This window comes from Chionomys nivalis, chromosome 6, assembly GCF_950005125.1.
Source record: "Chionomys nivalis chromosome 6, mChiNiv1.1, whole genome shotgun sequence".
NCBI lineage: Eukaryota > Metazoa > Chordata > Mammalia > Rodentia > Cricetidae > Chionomys > Chionomys nivalis.
In genome coordinates, this window is record NC_080091.1 from 40,677,264 (window position 1) to 40,700,062 (window position 22,799).

At 55.6% G+C, this 22,799-nt stretch overlaps 2 protein-coding genes across 6 annotated transcripts in view; both read left to right on the top strand.

The window, feature by feature from the left end:
• Positions 1 to 13,582, top strand: part of Rgs12 (regulator of G protein signaling 12) — a 101,055-nt gene extending 87,473 nt beyond the window's left edge. For 3 of the 5 annotated variants that reach the window (XM_057772281.1, XM_057772282.1, XM_057772283.1), the window contains 6 exons: positions 43 to 169; positions 1,470 to 1,566; positions 3,000 to 3,079; positions 3,463 to 3,616; positions 4,875 to 5,471; positions 13,147 to 13,582. In XM_057772281.1, the coding sequence (XP_057628264.1) occupies positions 43 to 169; positions 1,470 to 1,566; positions 3,000 to 3,079; positions 3,463 to 3,616; positions 4,875 to 5,471; positions 13,147 to 13,373 (1,282 nt within the window). In that variant the 3' untranslated portion in view covers positions 13,374 to 13,582. Of the gene's footprint in view, positions 1 to 42; positions 170 to 1,469; positions 1,567 to 2,999; positions 3,080 to 3,462; positions 3,617 to 4,874; positions 5,472 to 13,146 lie in introns of those variants that run through there. The other 2 variants (XM_057772284.1, XM_057772285.1) reach the window with 1 other exon arrangement.
• A 1,762-nt stretch (positions 13,583 to 15,344) lies between these two features.
• Positions 15,345 to 21,865, top strand: Hgfac (HGF activator). The gene is made up of 14 exons (XM_057772767.1): positions 15,345 to 15,464; positions 16,023 to 16,194; positions 16,282 to 16,378; positions 16,571 to 16,650; positions 17,238 to 17,360; positions 17,499 to 17,630; positions 17,811 to 17,921; positions 18,009 to 18,183; positions 18,440 to 18,525; positions 18,924 to 19,179; positions 20,051 to 20,190; positions 20,408 to 20,548; positions 20,634 to 20,782; positions 21,686 to 21,865. Exons 1-14 carry the CDS (start codon positions 15,345 to 15,347, stop codon positions 21,863 to 21,865), a joined length of 1,962 nt encoding a protein of 653 aa, XP_057628750.1.
• Positions 21,866 to 22,799: the final 934 nt, after the last annotated feature.

Genomic DNA, 22,799 nt, shown 5'->3' on the forward strand with positions numbered 1-22,799 from the left:
AGAACTGGGTGTTTTGTGAATGTTTCCCTGCTCTCCTTCCAGGCTGGATCTTGTTCCAATTAACCGGTCAGTGGGACTCAAGGCCAAGCCCACCAAGCCTGTCACAGAAGTGTTGCGACCGGTGGTGGCCAAGTATGGCCTGGACCTGGGTAGCCTGCTGGTGAGGCTGGTGAGTGTCATTGGAGTCTGTGCACTATCTCTGGTATCTTGTCCCTCTCCTGCCCACCCTCTGTGTCCTTTATTCGCATGTTGATCATTACATTTGATTCAGGTGAACCAGACTGATGCGACAAACACCTTGAAACAGTTCCACCATTTTCAGGTGTGACAAGAGAACAGAGTACAGCCAGTCCCCTTGATGAGCAGTTTGTCAGCACAAGTACCCTGTCCCTGTCTCTGTACTGACTGGCAGTTTCGCATGCATTTGTACACTGTGCTGCTCCCTCCCAGTTGTGAGAGGGGGTTGTTATGGAGGAGAGGTTGAGGAAGAAGACTGCAGGCCCTCCCTGACCCTTTCCTGCTTTCATGGGTGTTTATGGACCAGCAGCTAGGACGGCTCTGGCCTTGAGGCAGTGTTGGCTCACAGTGGCTTGAGGTATAGCATCTGCCAAGCCTTCCCTGTCAACTTAATCCACGCTGTGATTTCCAGGGTTGTTTTGTTTTGTTTTGATGTTTTGGGGACAGGGTTTCATGTAGCAGGCTAGCCTTGAACTCCTTATTCTTTGACTATATCTCCCAACTACTGGGATTACAGGCATACATCACTATATTAAGCTGAGATTTCAAATATTCTTAAATTTTTAATTTTCCCTGAAATTGTCCTCAGAATTGTCCTAGAGCCTTGAATACATAAGAGCAACCTATTTGGTTATTCATAGGCTCCAGCCTCAGGTAACTGGACACCACTTCCCTACTGTGGCCTCACTCCAGTTTGGAGATCAGAAATTTGCCTATAGAGACTGACCTAGCCTGGCATCCAGGGTCCCTCCCCTGCTTCTTTCTATAGCTGTGGTAGTCTAACTGCTCGGCAGAGGGAAGAGTGTCCTGAGCGGTCAAGAGCACCTATAGCTGCTAAGGTTGCTTCCTGCACCGTATCTCAGGGCTCTCCTCAGAGCAGTTTGGGGGTTTTAAGTGGGCCGTCATGAAGACTGTGTTGAAACAGAAGCCAGATGAAGTTATTGAGTGTTGACACATGCATATCAACCTTTTTTCAGGGATGAGGAGTTCCCAGTTTGCCCCTGGGTTGTTCTGCCTCCCCTTTGAGTGACCTTTGAAAGACCTGCTCCACCAGCCTCTCAGGGTTCCATATTCCCACAGGTCAGCTAGGCTGGGTGATCTGACCCCAGATCCAGCTGGATTGAGGCTCCATTAAACCTGGGTTAATCTTACTGTCAGTGGCTGGGTTACAGCAACTATTTCAGAAAGTTCCAATCTGGGCAAATAGTTCACTGCATCATCTCTGCCTCTAGAGTGGGGAGAAGGAGCCCCTGGACCTTGGTGCTCCTATATCAAGTCTGGATGGACAGCGGGTCATCCTGGAGGAAAGGGATCCTTGCAGAGGGAAAGGTAAGGCTGCCAGCTCCCAGCCTGCCCCTCCGTGGTCTAGTAGCTGTCTCATAGCCACACCCTGGACAGACCTCCCTGTCCATGTGACCCCTCATGACAATCTACCTTTCATGTGCTGACCCAGCCTCCTACAGGAGAAGGGGCAGCAGGATGGGGGAGTGAGAACCTGGCTCCTTAAGCATGTCTGCTCAGGTGTAGGAAGAGTGGCAGCCCCTGTCTGCCCCTCCAGGTTGCTTTTATGGCAGAAAGCACTAAAAGTTACTCTTTTCCTTAGAGGCTTTTGTTGTTACAAAGCAGAGACCTAAGACCTTAACAGCCTGGTCTAGGTCTCCTGCCTTTAGCACAGTGCCCTGTTCTGAGATCCGTCCCTCTGGGTGAAACAGGCAGTGAGGACAGTGGTGGGCCTGGTCCTGTCCAGAGGACACTGACCCTGCACTCAGCACTGGTCTGCTGTGTTGTTCCTCATGTGTAGGGACCACATAACTCTTTTTCACCCCTGACCTGGTCAGTCAGTCCTCATCAAAGCCTCCACGGGCCCCCGAACCTCCAAAGCCTCAGGGACCTATATTATTCAGGCCGCTAGCACTGGAAACCCATGGGGGAGGCACTTTGTCTTATAGCCTCTAGGACTGTCCGGGTGGGAGGAAACTTTCTAGAAGCTGCGAGGAGGGGTGATATGGGTGGAGGTCCCTTGTGTGGAGCTATTCCAGGTAACTTTAGGTTTTCCCCAGGTGCCAAAATGACTCCTGAGGGAGGGCTTTGTATAAACAGATCCCTCTGGGCCCTGGGAGGTGCATGTGTCTCCATCAACTTAGCAGATAAGGTTCTGTGGCCTGGGCTACAGTACAGTAGTTCTGTAGAGATTTCCCCTTCCTTGGTCATCCTCCACTCTAGAAAGTGCTGCACCCTGGCCCTGGTGTGGGTGGACTGAGCACTATCTAGGCAGCATCCATGGGCTAGGCACCTAGCTTTACCTGGCAGGTTCTCAGCAGCTTCCTCCAAGGCTGGCAAGTAGGGCCTGTATGCAAGTGAGTTCTTGGTGGGGCTGCAGGGTTATTGGGTGCTGGGGACTAGGATTCTGGTTAGACAGACAGCGGCCCTCAGACTCTGCCACCAAAGCCGGCTACACCCCGACAGGGGGAAAGGCAGGGCCTGATGTCCAATTCTAAAGGAACACGTACATGTAGCGCATGGTAAAAAGCATGAGTTTCGATCTTAGCCTCCTGACGTCCCAGTAAGTGTCTAGACCTCCCTCCATGCCCTGCTGCCTTCTCCCTGCTGCAGCAGGTGGACAGAGAAGCGTAGGCTCTGGCCGGGGTGTGCATGTTAGATAAGGGGTGGTGAGGGCCTTTGTTCTCACTGAGCACAGCAAATGGTGTTTATTGTTCAGAGGGCACTGTGAGCTCTGGTCACAAGTTTGTCTCATGTGTTAGTGTCCACAGACAAATCGAAAGGAGCTCCTGTCAAGCAAAGCTCAGCTGTGAACTCCAGCCCCAGAAACCACTCTGCTATGGTAATTCCCCTTCTGCCTGCCCCATGCTGTCCCTGCCTCTCTTGCATGGCCTCCACCTCTTGGGGCTCCTTGTGCCTGTTGTCACCCATTTGGCTGGCCGAGGCTCTGCTCAGGATTGTGTGCCTCCCCCTGTGGGTATTTCTCCCAGTGTCCCTTTGGAGTTCAGTCTCCTCTTGGCTATGAGCTGCCAGCCTTGGGTTTTCTTTTGTCCTGGGTGGGTAGGTGGGCCATAAACGCTGTTGTGTTATCTATCCATCATTGGGATTGATTTGCGGAGTGTGTCTAGACACTGTCGATGCTGGGCCCCAGGGCCTTTGCTGTACTGATGAGTGATGTTACCGTGTGCTGACATGCAGTAGAACTTGACTTTCCTTCTGATGCAGGGAGAGGAGAGAACACTAGGCAAGTCTAACTCTATTAAAATAAGAGGAGAAAATGGAAAAGGTGCTAGGGATCCCCGGCTTTCAAAGAGAGAAGAATCTATTGCAAAGATTGGGAAAAAAAAGTATCAGAAAATTAATTTGGACGAAGCAGAGGGTATGTGTACTTTTTAAACTTCCATGTCTTCCAGTAAATGCACAATATGGTCCTTAACCTTGCTCTGCCCTGTCTGTGGCCTGTCTTCTTGTACTGAGGCTTCCAGTGTAACTTCACTAAAGGCCCTGTTATGAGGGGAAAGCCAGAGGCCCTGCCAGAGGCCAGCAGCCTTGGCTGCACTTTCAACCAGCTCCCTTCCCCCACCACCCAAATCTTGACAGAGCTGGGGCCCAGCTTGGGTGGGGGCAGGAACTAGGTGTGAGGGAGGAGGGCAAAGTTCTAGGCCTGAGAGGGCTGTGGGTTTGTTGACCTATGTTGACCATGGAAGCTGGAGAAAGGCCTGTTCTGCCCTGACCCAGGATTTCTGTAGGGTGCCCCTGGGAGTTGGGGCCACAGGGGTGGGATGTGTCCCTCAGTCTGCTAACTTTTCACAATAGAGCCATTAAATGTCGCCCTTGGGCATTCTGACCCCTGAGCCCATATAAAGCATACGCTCTGAGTGTGTGTATTTCTAAGAAGCACTGACAGTGACGGCCATAGGATTTAGAGAACCTTTAGACTCCGGTGGTGTGAATGGTGAGCTTGAGTCACATTAAACACAGGATGGTGACAAGAAAAGGCTCTGGAGCGGGCAGTGAAGAAGCCAGGCAGGTGCCAAGCCCAGAGTACCCATTCTGGCCCAAGGGCTGGGGAGCTTCAGCTGGGTCAGGGGGGTCATGAAGCGCCTCCTCCCCTCAGCCCAGAGCACCACCTTCTGTGCAGAGACAGTGAATCTGGGAGCCAGGTAGATCTCAGGGCTCCCCATTCTACCCAGCTAAGGCTTTCCCTCAGCCTTCCACAGGCTAGCCATCCATTCCCGATTTGGGCTTGCCGTGCGGCTGGGCCCTGGCTCTGTCAGACCCTACTCCGACCATCACTTACACTTCAAATTCATCTGTGTTCAGGTCTAAAGGGCCCCATGTATGAACAAAGCGCATGCCACAGTGCCAGCAACATCCTACTGAGTGCTAGCAAGCTTATCCCCTACTAAGTAGAGGGGTATTTTCAAGCCTAGGCCTGGCGGTATAATTTTCAGGGGGGCTGGCAGCCAGACATTGGCCTCGTCTCTGTGGGGAAAGTAGTGTGGCTGACCTCATAGCCCTGTTAGCTGCCAGTGGCAGTTCAAGGAAGCAGAAGCCCCTGGTAAGAGTGAGTTGTCAGCTGAGGCATGCATTTGCAAGTCTCTCAAATGTGGTCACTGTGGGTTTTCTTCCAATAGAGTTTTTTGAGCTCATTTCCAAAGCTCAGAGCAACAGAGCCGATGACCAGCGTGGGCTGCTGAGAAAGGAAGACCTGGTGCTGCCTGAGTTCCTTCGCTTACCTCCCGGTTCCTCAGAACTCGCCCTGTCCAGCCCAGCCCCAGTCAAGGGCTATAGCAAGAGAGCTGTCACAGGCTGTGTCCAGGAGGGAGCTGCTCAGACTGAGAACTACAGCGACAGCTCAGCCACCAGCCCTGCCTCTGCCCAGAGCCCCAGCTCCGCCTACAGTCCAGGCTCCGCCCACAGCCACGGCCCCGCCCACAGCCCCGCCTCCATCCACAGCCCCAGTTCGGCCCACAGCCCCCCTGGGCCTCCTGAAACCACCCAACCTGGAGAGAAACCTACAAAGCCCTCCTGCATCCCTTCTGTGCAGGAGGGTCCTACACAGGCCTGGAGGAGGCTATCGCCAGAAGTGGAGGCTGGGGGCATCCAGACTGTGGAGGATGAGCAGGTGGCTGACCTGACCCTGATGGGGGAGGGGGACATCAGCAGCCCCAACAGCACGCTGTTACCGCCACCCCCCGTCCCCCAAGACACACCAGGACCTACAAGACCAGGTACCTCCAGGTTCTGACTCTACAGCCTTGATCTGTCCTGCTTTCGGCCCACAGCCTGCTCCAGCCCACGTTTAATAAGGGGAGCACCGAGGAGGCAGCCCCTCCTTTACTTTTCTGTACTGAAACGCGAGGGGTGGCACCTCATGTATTTATGGGGCCTCTTTTGCCTTCCTCTGAAAGGAAAGCAGGTGGCAGCCAAGGTTTGGTCTCCCTGGGAGGGTCACTGAGGCTCAGGCAGATCACCATGTTGAGCTGTTGCTGCGGAGGCGCTGTGGGAATGGTAGCCCACGTCCAGTGACACCTTGGGCAAGCTCAGCTCTGAGAATGGATCTTACCTTTAAAATCTCCTTGCTGCCATCTCAGTGTTTTAGCCTCAAAATGGAAAAAAAAAATGTTATTTGTCTTGAGCCAGTCAGCAAGGGTCCCATGCTGACAAGAACCAGGCTTTTCAATGTCAGCCCCTCTGTGGCTGGCCGGGATTTAACTGACTGCACTCAACAGGCCAGGCTGTGCCCTTGCGCTAGGCAGTCTCTGCCGCTCTGCTGCTCACGGGTGGCCTCAGATGTGTCCAGGCATTTCTCTTAGGGGAAGCATGAAGTCCAGTGGAGGGGAACAGTGTGACCAAGCGGTTGGGATGCTATTCCGGACCCACCCAAAATACAGTGGAGATGGGCTCCAGCAGCCGCTGTGCTCGGTGTCCCCACAGTGACAGTGATGAGCCTTTTCAGTGCATGTTTCCTATTGTTCCTGTCCAACGCCTGGCTGTGATCTACGGCAGGCAGTGTATGCGCCCGTCCAGGTCTTCTTTCTGGGCTTCAATGCATGTTCCATACACTCACACATCTGGGCACTTGGGAGGGCACACATGGTGGCCTGGACTCCAGCCTCACCCAGTGGGGCAACACCCAGTCAGGAAGCACGAGGTGCCATGAAGTGGCCCTGCGTGCATGTTTGGGCACCTCTGTCAAGCCACACCCCTCCTTTCTGCTCCTTTGTAGCTGCCTGTTTACAGTTCTACCTGTGTTCTAACTCTGTTCTTCCAAGAGTAATAAACTCGAGCGCTCATCACTGACTGGCTGAAAACTCCTTTCTTCTTCATTTACAGTGGGTTCTCTCTTTAGGATTAAACATAGATGATTCTTTCTATGTCTTAATGATTCTTTCTACATCTTAACCATTTTGGAGAAATTAAGTAGATTTATCTTAAACAACCTTTTTAAAAATGATTTATTTTTATTTTTTTAATGTGTGTGTATATGAGTGTTTTGCTTGCATATTTATATGTGTACTACATGTGTGTCTGGTGCCCCCAACTCAAGGCTATAAGAGGGTGTCGGATTCTCTGGAACTAGTGTTACAGATGACTGTGAGCTGCCATGTGGATGCTGGGAACCAACCCAGGTCCTCTGCAAGAGCAGCAACTTAACCACTGGGTCATCTCTCCAGCTCCAAATAGACTGGCTTTCCAGAGAGATCATTCACTTCACATGGCTGCTCACATGGCTGCCACACCAGCTTTGTGATAGGAACATCAAGAGAACAGGTTTTAAAGTGGGAATAGAATTGTCCCCTGCCCAGTCCTACCTTCTGGCAGGGTCTTCCTCACCTCAGGCCTGTGGTCTCCACAGCTGTCTCCTGTTTGCCTGGGCACTTCCACTGCAGAAGAGGAGAGCAGAGGAGCCACTCTGGGATGGCTCTGGAGCCTGTTTCTGCTCAAGCTGGCTCACAACTCAAATGTCAATGCCATATCTGGAGTGTGAGTAGGCTGTGCAGTTTACCCACGGGGCACATGGACAGTGATGCCCAGTGTGGTGCCAGGCCAGGTGGCCTTTGCTGGCGTGCCCTGGCTGTGCTAATAGGGGGAGAGCAGGGTGGCACTAGACTTGTAGAGAGCGAGTCTCTGGTCGCCAAGAAGATAAGGAAGCAGGGTCCTTGGCTTTGTCCTGAAAAAAAGGACAGCAGTAGAGGGCCTGGGGGCTTCGGCTGTAGTGCATTGGTTGTGGCTCCCACTCTCCAGTCCCCAGTCATGGAGGCAGTGGCCCCAGCATGAGGGAGGAGGTTGTGGGATATGATTCACTGTTCAGCTTGCTTACCCCAGTTTGTGTCTCTGCACCAACTATTCCAGGGCTTCTTTATGTGGGAGAGTGCCTGGCTGAGTAAGGGCTGCTGGGAGTGCTGGAGAAGGTTGCCTATAAGAGAACCCTCAGGTGCACACGTTAGGGTCCTTTCTGGCTCTCTGAGCAGGGCTGGGCCAACTGATTGCCACTTACAGTTTTCAGGGTTTGAAGGCCCCACTTCCACCCAGCTACTCTCAACTAACTCTGTGAGATAGTTTTTAGGGATTTGTTGGCCACCTTGGCCCCATAATCCAGTGAGAAAAGCGTTGAAATGTGGCCACTAACACTCTAGACACTTTGATAGGTGTGTGTGTGTGTGTGTATGTGTGTATGCATGTGCATACATGGAAGTGCCTCTATGTAACATTTCATATATATTTGTGTCTTGATAAAGGAAATTCCAAAATACCCAAGTTCCTTCATAATAGGGAAAAGCAGATGAGTGTTCCCAGCATGGGAGAACTTCCTCCACAGCACTCTTGGAGGGCTGCTCTGTGTTTGTTTTACAAGGCATTGCAAAGGGAGCAGGGACCTGGAGTAGGGCCTCCCAAGCAGGAAGTTCTTACAGGCAGGTCTGGAAATTGTCCCTCACAGACAGTCATTCCTGTTCATCTTTCTAGTATTGTCTGTCTGTCTGCTGGCCTGCTAGCGTGCTGGGGGCATAAAGAGGGCCTCTGGAGGGGGAGGCAGTATGGGTCAGCAGCCTACGTCTGTCCCGGACAGCTCTCTGAATGCGGGGAGGGGTGGAGTTCTGCCTGGAGGACTCGTTTCCAGGAGGAAGTGAGCTGTGGTGATGGGGTCTGAGATGAGAACCACAGAGCAGTCTCCTGCTCTGACCATGGCCAGCGCCCCACCCCATCAGCACTCCGAGTGCTCACAGCCAGCAGTAGCTTGGAGCCTAGGGGTGGTCTGGTTCTCTGCCCAGGGACTGGGCACTTCAGCTGCCCCTCCCTTCACCATGGCTGGTCTGTGGTGCCACTGTCCTACCCGCTGTCCTGAGGTCCCTGCCTCTCTGCCCTGCCTGTTTTCTACCTCTGTTCACTCAGCAGCCTCTAGAGGCCAGTCTCAGGTAGGAAAGATCAGTGAGCCCCTCCCAGCCCATGGTGAATGGCCTGGTTCCTGGGGATACCTGGCTAGGCTGAGCTCCCTGCTCAACCTCAACCCCAGACCCACAGGAGGCTGCTGAGAAATGTCAGCTCTGAAGGACTACCAAAGGGCCGAGCTGTGATCCCTAGGGAAGGGGCCCTCACAGAGCCATCCAGGGCCTTGTCATGTCACAGTGGCTGTCTGGGAGCTGCCAGCTCAGTTCACCACAGCTCTTCACCCTCCTGCCGCCCATCCAGAGGTAGCTGAGACTTGGGGACAAAGTCTTGTGTCAGTTCCTCACCCTGGAAATAAAGATATCGTGACTGCAGCTCCGTGGACAGATCCTGTCCGTGTCAGGCTTATCTGCCTACCCCAGCCTGGGTGCTTCCCCAGCCCTGCATGGTACCACACTTTCTGAGCTTGGATTGAGGGTACACAGCCTTTCCGGCCTCAAGCTCCATCCAGACTGCCTGTAGGAGGCATTTCCTCCGTGGCAAGTGCCATCCAATTCTATTCTCAGGCCCCCAGGGCACCTCTCATGTCCTCAAGGAAATTGCACCCCGGAAGCCCAGCACTCATGAGGCACAGACAGACACAGCTCAGAACTCTTCACACCCTGGGGCCGACATTCTCAAGTTAGCTGAGTTACCAAGGAAGCCATCTGCCAGGAGTCACCCCATAGCACATCTGGTAGCAGGCCGTGTCCAGTATCTAGTATCAAGTAGATATCGGGTTCCAGGTGATGCTCCAAGGCCCTGAGCCTGTTGTACTAGCCAAGACTCCAGACCCGAGGCTTTGCTCTCTTCTGTCCCCTCATCCTGATCTGCCCCACCCTCACCCCCAGCACAGGCCTTCCCTAACCATGCTGGCGTCTTGGCTACCCCTACCCTAGCATGCCAGCCTCACTAGGTACCATCCTCTAGACTCACCCACTCCCTGTCCACCAGTGTGCCCTGCACCACTGTCCACCCCAGCCACGGGCGAGCATGTGCTCAAGGCCCGGGAAGTGTTCGTAGAATAAGGAACTGAAATCTCGCCCTGCCTGTCACAGCCCTGATCCTGCTGGGTCTTTGTGAAGGCAGGTGGTGACCAGGGCTCATGAGCCAAAAGCAATGCTAAGTCATTCTCTCCCAAGAGGGCCACAATTTGCAGGCCCCTGTGGGAACCTGTGGAATGGCCAGGGTGGAGCCCTGGCCCTGGTCCTCTTTGCTGTCTCCTTCCAGGCTTTCCTGCATCTGTGGCTCACCTGTGCCTGGGTTCTTTCTAGGAGCATCTGGAGGCCCTAGTAGGAGGCCGCAGAACCAGATGGTACATGCAATCCTGAGAGCATCGGGCCATAACTCAGGGCAGTACCTGTGCCTGTGGAGACAGGAAGGGAAGAGGGACAGGCTTCTAGGGCTAGACCCTGAGAAAGGGATTACTTTGGGGGCAGCTTAGGGGGTGAACCCTCAACTTTACTTAGCTGTGAGACACAGAACCTTAGGGATGGGCTTTAAGGGTCGGCATGCTGAGCCTAGAGCAGGCAGCAGCAGCTAGGGCAGGAAATGTCCACAGGTGAATGAAGAGGCCTGGGGATGACAGATGCCACCACTCCTGATAGGCAAAGGATTATTCAGGCTCCCATCGAGGAGCCTAGATGGTTCCCAGTCTCTGGGGCTCTGGCAAGGGGGTTGAGTGGTTAGCCAAGGGCCAGTGTGCCAGGAGGAAAGTCCCGGGGGTGGCCCAAGGGGCAGAAAATGAGATGCTGATGTAGCCTCGGGCTGAGTGTTCAAGAGCACTCAGAGGGCCCAGGGGAACTAACACCAGGAGGTGTGGTATGGGCTCTGCTGCCCCAGACTGGCTCTGCCCAGTGGCTTCTCATGCATTGCTTCTAGCCTAGGGAGCTCTGTGGGGCCTTGGAGGTAGGCTGGTCCTAACATGGTTGCTGTCTGACTCACTGGCTGGGAATTGCCACATTTTTAGAGCAGGCAGGGCTGGGCAGGCAGGAAGTGTGAAAGTGCCTCTCCTTTTGAGGTGCACTTCCTTGATCACCAGAAAAATTTGCCTTGCCCTGTTCTGGGCACACAGGCCTACGGGAGGTTGGAGTCTCTTCCAGTGCCCATTCAGAACTGGAGGGGACTATACAGGCCTGCTATCCCTGTGTGGGGTAACTGGTTCTTTCAGGACCCGATGGCACTCCACATAGATGCCCCAGCAGTGTCCCTGGTCCCTGAGTGTACAGACAACCGTCTTGCTGCTGTGCCACTTGAAGCCGTGGGAGTCTAATGACATGCATGGTGGATAGGGCAAGACGATCCCAGCAGCAGAATGTTTGCTGAGTGACCATAGAGCAGACTGGGCGAGTGTTCCAGTCTTACCCACACTGTGTGCTGTTCACCCTGTTCTTGATACCAGCTGAAGTCAATGAACCTCCTCATGTGTCCCCTGGACTTGTCAAAGGATGAGCTGGGGACCCCCAACAGAGACATTGTGCCTCTGTGTACAAGTAAGGCCTCATGGAAGCCACTTCTGGAAGTTTGGGCCAAGGGTAAGGTGAGATACAAAGAGTCAGTGGGCCTTGGAGTGCATAGAGAAGCTGGGCCACCACAGACCCCCTGACCCCTGTGTCTGTTAGGAGACTTGGGCTGTGGAGGGAGCAGAATCTTCATCTTTAGTGGTAAGCCCTCTGTTATAGTTGGGGAAACTGAGTCGTCTTGTGGCTTGGAATGGAACTCTCTGTCCGCTTGAGGCTTTGGCAAGGAAGGCCCACTGCCTGTGGCTCCCAGAGGTAGAGGGAAGTGGGGATCCACCTCTGCAGACCCTGCTCTGCTCATCTGTCTATAGATGGAAGGTGGGGGTTCTCAGGGGCTCCCTCAGTCTTTTTTTTTTTTTTTTTTTTTTTTTTTTTTTTTTTTTTTGGTTTTTCGAGACAGGGTTTCTCTGTGGTTTTGGAGCCTGTCCTGGAACTAGCTCTGTAGACCAGGCTGGTCTCGAACTCACAGAGATCCGCCTGCCTCTGCCTCCCGAGTGCTGGGATTAAAGGCGTGCGCCACCACCGCCCGGCGCTCCCTCAGTCTTAACTCTGGTGTCACTGCCCCTGATTGGAGCTCAGATAGTGCAATGCAGGAAACTGAGACCTGACCCAAATGGAGCCTCTCCCAAATCCCTGCAGACTATTACTGGGTTGTGGGGATACCCCTCCCCCCAAAGTAGATGGGTAGGCCTCTTACAAGACCCATGCACAGCTAGCCAGATATGTCAAGGCAGTCCTGGAGTAAGGATTTCTAAACCTACCTTGAGATCTAGAACCTTCCAAAGCAGTTTTGGGCACCTAGAGTAGAGGAATTCAGACCAAAGAGGGGAATAGTGAGGCGCACATACAGAAGATCCTCAGCAAGGGAAGGACAGTGACAGTGGAGGCAACAGGTCGGTGACAGGTGTTGGTGACATGGGAGTCAAGGGGCACTAGAGTCCCAGAGAAGTTTGTGTGGGTGAAGATGACCCCAGCATTAGGAAAAGGAAGGAGCCTGGGGAGCTGGACTGGGAGGCCTGTTATGGGAGGATCCTAGGGTCTCCAAGGCTTAAAGGATACAGGCAGCGCCCAGGAGAAACTGGGGGTGGGTATTGGCCCCAGGTGAAGGTGAGCAATCAGGACAAGGTGACTAGGGACCTAGGCAGCTGACCTGGCTCTTTGCTTCTGGGCTTCACTTGGGGCAAGGAAGAGACCGTGAGGAGAATCTGTTTGACTCAGAGACAGCTCCCCTCCCTGCTTTCGGGGACTCCTACTGAACCCCAGGGTGCATCTACCCCTTTGAGTTGTCCTAAGTCCTGGCCACTCCAGTCCCACACTGGATGAACCCACCTCACTGCTTACAGCCCTGGCCTGGAGGCAGTTCAGAATCCTCACTAGAAGCCTGTCAGGAAGGAGTCCAGCTGTTCTCCTGGGAGATGAGGAGAGCTAGCCAAAGAGGCCTGGAGAAGGATGCCCAACAGGGAACGGCATACATCACCAGTGTTCCGGGTGGATGGGCAGAGGAGGCCGCACGGGCCAGCATCTAGTGAGAGGCCACCCTAGTGGGTGAGACCCCCGAGCAGTCTGACAGATGAAGCCGGGGTACAGCTGTACAGGTGTAGGAAAGCCCTGTGACAGGACGAACCCCAGGCTCCCCAACCCCCAGAGCTCTGAGTCCCTTGCTCATCCTGTCAGAACAGCCTGTGATTCCCAACCCTCCCAGCTGAGACTCTGTGGTACTGCCTGCCATCAGGGCCGTTCCCTGTGAGGTGTCCAGTTAGGAGAATCATCTGTGGAGGCTCCTGGTCAGCCTGGAGGTGTAGGCAATTGATGCCCTCTGGTCTTCCCAGCCCTCCTGCCCAGGATCATCTTGTCCGGAGTGAATTTGGGGTATTTTGGTGTCTGTGCAGGGATGGCGGGTGGGTTTTGGAAGTCCAGGGCTGAGCCAAGCAGATGACGGCTTCTCTTCTCCCTGTGACAGGGGGCAGGGCCCAAGGCAGCGGAAGTCTCCCGGTCAACAGGATCATCGATGTGGACCTCGTTGCGGGTGTGACTCCTGGGTGGGGAGGCAGCGTCCTGGGGGTACGGCTGGGCCCCAGGAGGGTGAGAGCTGACGGACCCTTTCTATCAAACGGTCCTGGCCTGAGCCCCGTCCCAGGTGAGCCCAGCAGGCCCAAGGCCAGCACGCACCATGCCACCTTTGTGTGAAGCTGTTCTGATGTTGAGATTCCTACTGCTCCAACGTGTTCTGTCTTCCTGTTCATATGGCAATGCCATGACTTTGAGACAGCAGGGGCCTGGGAGAAGCCCCTTCAGCCACAATACCCTCAGGAGCCAAAGCAGGAATTGAAGGGACAACCTCGTCACAGGGGCTGGATTTAGACAGCTCCAAAGCAGCCGACCTTGGCATTCAGACTCTGCCCAATAAAATGTTTCTGAAGACCTGCCATGCATTGTGTTGTGCTAAGTGCTGGTGTCGCATGCTCCCCACCCTCGGGAGCCCTCACTCCTGCATGTGGTCCCAAGAAGAAAGTATCCCAGGGAGGAAATGGTGCCTGGCCGTGAGGTCAGGGTCAAGGGTGACTGCAAGGAGAAGGTAGCTTGGCATCTGGGAGCTGAAGGTCAGAATCCCCTCCTGCCCTCAGATGTATGGGATCCAGGACCACCCCTGGGATAATGAGGCCAGCTACACCCCCAATATTGTCCATCACACTGTCCCTTGTAGATGACCTGGGGTTCTTGGATGTCTGTGCTCTTCTCTCATCCAAGGTTGACTGTTGAGGGCAGGCTTGGTTGAGAGCTGCAATGGGGTCACTGTGGTCTCACTCCTGCACACTGTGTCCACTGTGCCCAGTGGAGCCCTCTTGCTGCTGGCCCTGCTCCCCTACCCTAGTGTCATTCAGGTGTCTAGCAAAAGAACCAAGTATGTCGAAGTCAGACAGGAGCGACACTGGTTATAGACTGGTTATCCAGTCCTGATATGGCAGGACGTTAGTGAGGAGGCAGAAGTGCAGGGCCACAGGGTGGTGTTGGGCTGAGTCTGTAAGACGTACCATCCTGGGCCCAGGATGCCTCAGGAGAGGCCCCAGCTCTGAGCAGCCCACTGCTGAGGGGCTTATCCCCAAACCCTTCCTTGAACTGGAATTGGGCTGACTGGAAGGTTTCTCAGAGAGCGTACCAGGTTCCCCGTCATGTACACCCCGCAGCACCACGTCCTTAGTACCTACCATGTCCTACCACCATGTCCGGCACCACTATTTCTCCGGTACCACCAGTCCCCAGCACCACCGTGTCCCAACACCTCTGTGATGGGAGCCGCCGTGTCTCCAGTGCCCACCATGCTTCTAGCACCTACTTTAACGAGCTCGGGTGCTGCTTGGTGTCTGCTCTGGAAGTGGAGAGGCGGTCCTGAGATAGCCCTGCCACAGCTAAAACCTTGGGTGTGGAGTTTCTGCTCCAGCTTGCCTAGGGTCCCCAGTGGCCTCCAGTGCTAGAGCCACAGGGCTACGGGGCTCAGTGGCGCTCGCTAGGTGTAGCCTGTTCAACATGAGTCATGCAGGCTATGTCCACAGGGCTGGGGAAGCTTACTGGGAGTACCCAGACTGCTCTGGGGTCTTGGGTAGACCCAGGTTTAGGACAAGCAGACAAATACAGCATTGGCCCAGAGAGCAGCCTTCTCTTTTTAGCTGCTCTGTGGCCCTGGGTGGAGGAGGCACCCTCTGTCCTGTAGTATTAACATCTGTAGATTGGGGACAGACAGAAGCATCTCTACCTTGAGTCAGTGGCAAGCTGGGAAGAACTGGAACCCCCAGGGCCCTAACTGCAGCCGGTCCTGTAAAAGGGCTCGCAGACAGGATTGGCCAGCAGTGTGGCCAGGCAACCGTGTCAGGGAGACGTGGCCCTGACCTGCCCAAGTCACCCTGGAAGACTTCCTAGGTGAGGCTGAGACTGGAGGGTGGTGTTGGGGCCAGGAGCAACGGTTCACCAGGACAAGACTACCTCAGCCGGCAGGCAGAGCTGGGCAGTGGGGTGGAGCCATGGCCTTGACAGGAGGATTCTGGCAGGATGCACGTGGGAGGCAGAGTTAATCATTGTCCTATAGCCTTGACCCCACCTGCCCTGGCCATGTTCCCTGGCTACTCTGCTCCTGCTGCCCTTCACGCCAGCTCAGGAGGAGCCATGAGGCAACGAGCCTGGGTTCCTAGCCCCTGTCCTTTACCCAGGCCATGTCCCTTCCTGCTGCTCCTGCTGCTGCTGCTGGTGGTGGTGCCTCGGGGGGCCCAGCCCCAAGTTGGCAGGGTGAGCACTGATCCCTCTCCCTCACAATGTGGCCGAGGGCTCCCTATGGCCACTCAGGGTTCCTGGGAAGAGGCTAGAGAGAGGAAAGGGCCCCACAGAAGGGGTGAGGGGTGGCCTAGTGGGGTGAAGTTGTCCTTCACACAGAGGTGGGGTGCTGGGTTGGGCTGACCTGGAAGGCCTGGGGGCCTGAACTGTTGGGATGGAATCCTCTTGTTGCCCCTGGCCTAGTGCAGGCCGTGTGAGTCCCTGGGACTTCTTTTGTATCTCAAAGTTTGAGAAGGGGGTGGGGGGCTGTAGAAGACCTCTGGTGCTTCTAGCCGTTCCTGTCCACCCTAGACCTGACTCTAGGCTTGAATCTCAAGACCAGGTGACTTGGGGCCTGTGACTGCAGGCTAGCTTGTTGAACCACTCAGACTGGGAAAGAAAGGTCAGAGGAGGTCTTGGAGACATCCATAGTCCCTGGGACCTACCTCGAGGAGGCTCAGGGCTGTGACACGCCTGACTGCTGTTGTCCAAGCGTGAAGGACTCTCCCACACTGACAAATGCTGGGCTCCTAGAACCACACAGAACCACCAGGACCTAATGTCACAGTCACCCCTGTGACTCCCACGATCCCTGTGACCTCCGGGGACGTCAACTCCTCAATAGCAAGTGTTCCAGAAACAAAGACTGAGGGACCTCAAGGTGGGAGGCTCCTCCCTCCCTCCAGCAGCCCCCCTGGGGGCCAAGGTAGGTCAGACCCCGCAACTGGGACATGGGGTAGAGCTGGAGTACTCAGCGGAACCCCTGACCCCTGCTCCTTCCACCCCTCCACAGTGCTCACCGAGTCCGGGCAGCCATGCAGGTTCCCTTTCCGCTATGGCGGCCGCATGCTGTACTCCTGTACCTCTGAGGGAAGTGCCTACAGGAAGTGGTGAGTCCCAGGGTGGGACAAGGGCTGAGGACCCCATCTAAGTTTCCACTGTGGACCCTGATGAGCCCTGCAGCTAGTAGGTCTCAATCCCAAGCAGGTGGCTCTAGTGAGCAGGTGCTCCAGGGTGCCTAGGCAGGGTTGGGTGGGGCTCTGGGCAGGGACTCCATGTCATCCTCAGACTCGGCCCTTTAGGTGTGCTACAACACACAACTATGACCGGGACCGGGCCTGGGGCTACTGTGCAGAGGCTACCCTGCCTGTGGATGGTCCAGGTTGGTATGTGGCGGGACCAGCCTGAGCCCCCAGGAAGGGCTTTGACGGGGTGCTTGGATTGGGGTCTAGGGGTCACAGAGCAGGATGGAGATAGTGGGATGTGGGGCAAGGAGTTCTGCATGGAGTGGGGCGTGGTCTGTGAGTTTGATCCTTCTGAATCCGGGGGTACCTAGGGACAAAAGAGCTGTCAGCCCAGATGACAGCATACCCTCAATGGCTTTGGTGGCCATTGATGGTACCAGGGCGCCCTCTTGTGGTGAAGTTTATCCCTGGAGCCATACATGGTGCCTGAGACAAGCCTTGGGTAGCGCCAGGAGTCTGAAAGAAGAAAGCATGAAACCTGTGGGTTTGCTGTCCCAGGGTGCGAGGAGGGGATAGAGGGCACAGTGTGTGTAGATGTGGAGGGTGTGAAATGAAGAGCCACGTGTCACCTTGATGCTGGGTGCGGAGCATTGGGAGGTGGGTAGTTGTTCACCCAGAGAGGGCAGTGTGAGAGTTCTCCAGACGCCCTCGGCTGGCAAGGGGTATGGAGGGACCCCAAAGACTCTTGCCAGCATCCATAATGTCCCCTCCTGCGTGTATCTAGCTGTCCTTGATCTTTGTGCCTCTGAGCCCTGCCTCAATGGGGGCACATGTTCCAGTACCCATGACCGTGCCTCCTACCACTGTGCTTGCCCTCTGGCCTTCACAGGCAAGGACTGTGGCACAGGTGAGAGGACTTTGGGGGCCCAGGAATGGGGCCCTTCCGGGAGGTTGGGGAGCCCCTGCTGAGTCCAGGCTGGGCTGGGTGGTGCCTGCCTGCGGGAGGGGACCCACATGGGTGCTGTGAGCGCACTGTGACTCGCAGAGAAATGCTTTGATGAAACACGCTACGAGTATTTTGAGGTGGGCGATCACTGGGCTCGTGTGAGCGAGGGACGTGTGGAGCAGTGCAGCTGTGTGGAGAGCCAGGCCCGGTGTGAAGGCACCCGCCACACAGGTATGTCACGGCCAGCTTCGGGGAGGCCTCGGGTACCATGGTATGTGGGGGTAGTGAGCAGATACTTCTTCCTCACCCAAGCCTAAGGTGACCCAACAACAAGGGCACAGGGAAAGAGCTGAGTTCTGGCCTCTCCATGAGTTCCTGGAGACCAGGTTCAGTTTCTGGGCTGTCCCCTAGCTTGCCTGAGCAGTCCGTGTCTGAATGGAGGCACCTGCCACCTGATCGTGGGCACCGGGACTAGCATCTGCGCTTGCCCGTTGGGCTATGCAGGGCGGTTCTGCAACATTGGTGAGCCACTTTCTTTCTAGTCTTGTGGGGCGATGGTGTCAGGGAGACTTGCTGCGGCGTGGCCTCACGTACCCACTGTGCCCACAGTTCCTGACGAGCTCTGCACCCAGGGAAATGGTACAGAGTACCGCGGAGTGGCCAGCACCACTGCCTCCGGCCTGAGCTGCCTGGCCTGGAACTCTGACCTGCTCTACCAGGAGCTGCATGTGGACTCAGTGGGTGCTGCTGCCCTGCTCGGCCTGGGCCCTCATGCTTACTGCCGGTCAGCATCTAATGGCCACTCTGACTCGTTCTGTGTGGGCAAAGGGGTGAACAGAGTAGCTCCCCAGACTCAGCAGGGGCCCACACTGCCAAGATGGCCACTAACCTCTGCCTCTTGGGAGGGTGGGGTCAAGTGTGCCCACCAGGGTCTGCAGAGCAAGTACATAGCTCTAGGGTGGGCGTGGGTGCCTGCCCCATTGGGTGCTCGGGTAGTCGTCTAGGGAGAGTGGTGGTGTGATTCCCTTGTCTGCCTCCAGGAACCCAGACAAAGACGAGAGGCCTTGGTGCTATGTGGTGAAGGACAACGCACTGTCGTGGGAGTATTGCCACCTGGCAGCCTGTGGTGCGGGCACCCTGAGAGGTTGGGGGTGGTGCTCCCTGAGGACCCTCAGACAGGGGTCGGTGGAGGGGACTCAGTGGTACCCTGTAGTTAGACCCTGGGGTGGTCAACTCTCAGAGGCCTGCGCCCCAAGCACTCATACTGGGAATATCTGGCTATCTGGGGTGTGTAGTGGGGTCCCAGACTGTAGGAGAGACAGAGCTCACTCTGTATCAGGTGATCTGGTCTTGCCCTTCATTATACTCTCCCTTTTTGTAGAGTAGGGACAGAGGCTCCCAGGGTAACTTCTCAGAGCAGGGCTAGGCCTGAGGAATTGGGCTATGGGTCCAGGTAGGACCCCTCTGGCTCTTCCCTGTCTCCAGGGAAACCCAGGGGTATGAACTGATGGCCTCCACTCCCAGAATCTCTGGTTAGAGTCCAGTCCCAGCTCCCGGAGGTCCTGATGACGCTGGCTGAGTCAGCCCCAGCTGCACGCCCAACCTGTGGCAAGAGGCACAAGAAGAGGACGTTCCTGAGACCACGCATCATTGGTGGCTCGTCATCTTTGCCTGGCTCACACCCCTGGCTGGCAGCCATCTACATTGGGAACAGCTTCTGTGCTGGGAGCCTCATCCACACCTGCTGGGTCGTGTCTGCAGCCCACTGCTTCTCCAACAAGTGAGCACATTGGCCCACCCCGCAGGGCACCCACCTCCCTGCCAGCCCTCCCTTCCTTCCTCGGTTGACCATTTCTTATGCTCCCCTGACACCTTCAGCCCCACTGTGGCCTGACGCTTGTGCTGGGCACTGAGGTAGTCATGGAGCATGAGGATGGGGCATCTCCATGTACACCTATGCGGGGGGAGTAGTGGGTATGGCCCTGGCATCTACATAGACCCTGCCTTTCCAAGAGCATGGTAGTGAGGTGGAGATCATAAGGCCAGAGTTGGGACCTGTCTCATGCACCACCCTGTGCCTATGTCTAGGTGTTTGAGGGGCTCACCTGAGCAGGGAATCAGGAGGCTCAGTTACAACATGAACCCCCCAGGATCACTGCACAGTTGGGGAAACTAAGGCCCAGCCCATCGAATGGGCTCCCAGGAGTGAGTGTCCAAGGTCCACTCCTGTCCCTACCCTGCAAGGCTGCAGCCTCAAGACACCAAGACTGAGCCGACTGCGTAGTAAATAAAATGCCAGCAGTTCCTCCTAGCCCCAAGTCCTGGGGGTAAAGCACTTGCACCTGGGGACCCCACAGGCCAGGCCAGGCTGGGGAAGGGCCTGTAGGCAGACCAAATCTCCACCCATGTGGCCCATTCTTAGAGCAGACCTCACCCCGCTGGCTTGTGAATGAGCCAGGACCAGTATGGTCCTGCCATCCTTGTTGGGCTTGACTCTGCTGTCACGTGTGCTAAGAACATCTGTGCAGACCTCTCCCAGGACTCTGACTCTCTTGCTTGGCCATGACCAACAAGTATAGGAGCAAGGTTGGGGAGACCTGATAGTGCTGAGGAGTGGGCTGGGTGCCCACTCCTGCCAGCTTTCTGTCCAGTCCCCCCAGGAACAGCATCACAGTGGTACTGGGTCAGCACTTCTTCAACCGCACAACGGACGTGACACAGACATTTGGCATTGAGAAGTATGTGCCCTACTCCCTGTATTCGGTGTTCAACCCCAGCAACCATGACCTTGGTGAGCTCAGGGCCTCAGCAGGGTGGGGTGTGGTTTGTGTACCCCAAACCAGAGCCCAGATAGGAGCCAGGAATACAAGGGGGAAAAGTCAGATGTCAGAGATGCTTCGTCTTTGGTCTCTTAGGCCAACAGCCACCCACCCCTTGCCCATTTTATGGGACTGCCTGCTATGTATTTCTCTCTGTCGAGGCTGATCCCTGGCCTCTCTCTTGTCTAGTCTTGATTCGGCTGAAGAAGAAGGGGGACCGCTGTGCTGTCCGCTCCCAGTTTGTTCAGCCCATCTGCCTGCCTGAGGCAGGCAGTTCCTTCCCTACCGGACAAAAGTGTCAGATTGCAGGCTGGGGCCACATGAAAGAGAGTGAGTGGGGGGCAGCCCCCGTGTCACCCCGATGGGGGGTAAGGCAGTGTGAGCCTGCCTGCCCTGAAAGTGCAGTATTCCACAGATGCCAGTGACTATACCAGCTTCCTGCAGGAGGCGCTGGTCCCCCTTGTTGCTGACCACAAGTGTAGCAGCCCTGAGGTGTATGGTGCCGACATCAGCCCCAACATGCTCTGTGCCGGCTACTTCGATTGCAAGGCTGATGCCTGCCAGGTGGGATATTGCCAGCCCCCCCCCCCCCCCCAGGACCACACAGATGGGGTCTTACTAGAATTTCCTGGCCCCTAGGGAGTTCAAGACCTAACAGGGAGAGTAAACAGAAAGTCCCCCACTGTGGACCACTTGTCACTTCCTGGAGGGCATCCTTGAGGAAGGAAAACCATCTAAATAGATGGGAAACTAAGTCAAAGGCAGGCCCAGCATCACATGGAGCCAAGATAAAGCCCCGCTGTCCAGACAACAGTTAGCATCATCCATGTGACATCAGGCCTCAACAGCTACAGTCCTCTGCCCAGATTTGTCTTGTGTACTCATCAATCAATCAATCAATAGCTAATGTTTGTGAAGGGCTTCACAGAGCAGGCCATACCCGTGATTACATGTCACCCTGCTCCAACGTGAAGGAACTGCTTTCTGCCTTTGAAACAAGTGAGGAACGGGCCTCAGAGAGGCCAGATCCTATCTCTAAGATGGCACAGGATTCTGGGGTAATCAGGGAGGGCTTCCTGGGGAAGGGGGCTGTTACACTTATTCCAAGAGATGTAGAGAAGTCTAGCAAGCCATGAGGTGCCATTTCCGGCAGTGGTACTAACATGCTGGGACCTAGAGTACCCGTGTGTTCCTCATGGAGTCGGATCAGAGAGCTGCGGGGTGTGGAGGTGAGAGAATGAGATGCCTTCCTAACTGCTTGGGGTCAGGAAGAGAGGCCACACTTCTCAGAAATGCCTGTCCCCTGTCCCCAGGCAGTTGGCCTTGAAAACGCTCGTCTCCAGGGAGCACTGGAGACTTTTGCTGACCTATCACTTCAGCACATTTGCAGGGTTGGAAGCCCGTGTGCTCCCGAGTCAGGCTCCGGGCTGCTGGTGCATGCGTGGCTGAACCGAGTCTCTGTTCCAGGGGGACTCAGGTGGGCCCTTGGCCTGTGAGAAGAACGGTGTGGCTTACCTATATGGCATTATCAGCTGGGGTGACGGCTGTGGGCGATTCAACAAGCCGGGAGTCTACACCCGTGTGTCCAATTACGTGGACTGGATCAACGACCGCATCCGACCCAAGCGACCAGCAGCTGCCTCCTGAGACCCTCTGGACTGACTGCTTACAATTCCCTGTCTACTACAGACAATAAAACTGTTTCTAAGGACCTGGCTTCACGATAGCACTGCCTCAAGCTGGGACAGTTCTTTGGGTCTAGCCTCCCCAAGTCATGTCTTGGGCCTTCAATGCAGACGGTGTGGCCTGAAAGCCAGTGTAGCCCGAGTGTGGATAGGAGCCTTCTGTCTCACAAAGATGGCCTCAGGGGACGAGCAAAGTCAGACTCCTCTAGACCGTTAGACCAGGCCACAGTCCAGGCACCCTAAGCATTCTAAGGCAGGATGTGGAAGCCAAGTCCAGTTCCCCAGGCCATGAACAAGGATGCGCACCTAGCTTCAAGATGGCAGCCTGCCAACAGTTTGCTATCAGCTGTGGCAGCTCTGAGGGAGACCCGAGGAGCAGGGCCCACGCATGGCCACTGCTAGTACTAAGCACATGGGAGCCAGGCTTGCTCCATCCAGGCAGGACATGGAGCTAGCTTATTCCATCTCTGGGGCCAGAGACAGTGGGCAGTATGGTGGGGGAGCAGAGGACAGATTCCCTGAGCCCGTGGACTGTGGGAGGCGCTGGGTATGTCTCAAGGGTCTTCAGAGTCTCTAGCAGGGAAATTCATGACCAGTTGTGGAAGGGCACCAAGGTGCTGGAAAGCAAGCTGGGCAGGTAAGGGAAACAGGTTAGGGTGGGTCCGAGGCCTGCTGTCCCTATGGGCGCCCAAAGCAGGCACAGTCAGACTGAGACCAAGCATGTGGTTCCTGACCCTGTGGCTTGCGTGGGGCAGCAGAGAGCACCTCATTCAGTGTCTCTAGCTGGGACCAAGTTTTCCCATGCCTGTCCTCCCTCGGTGACCTTACTCTCCCCCTGCAGCGGCAGCAGGGTCTCGCCATGCCCCATCGAGAGTCTGTTCAGTCTAGGTGACGCT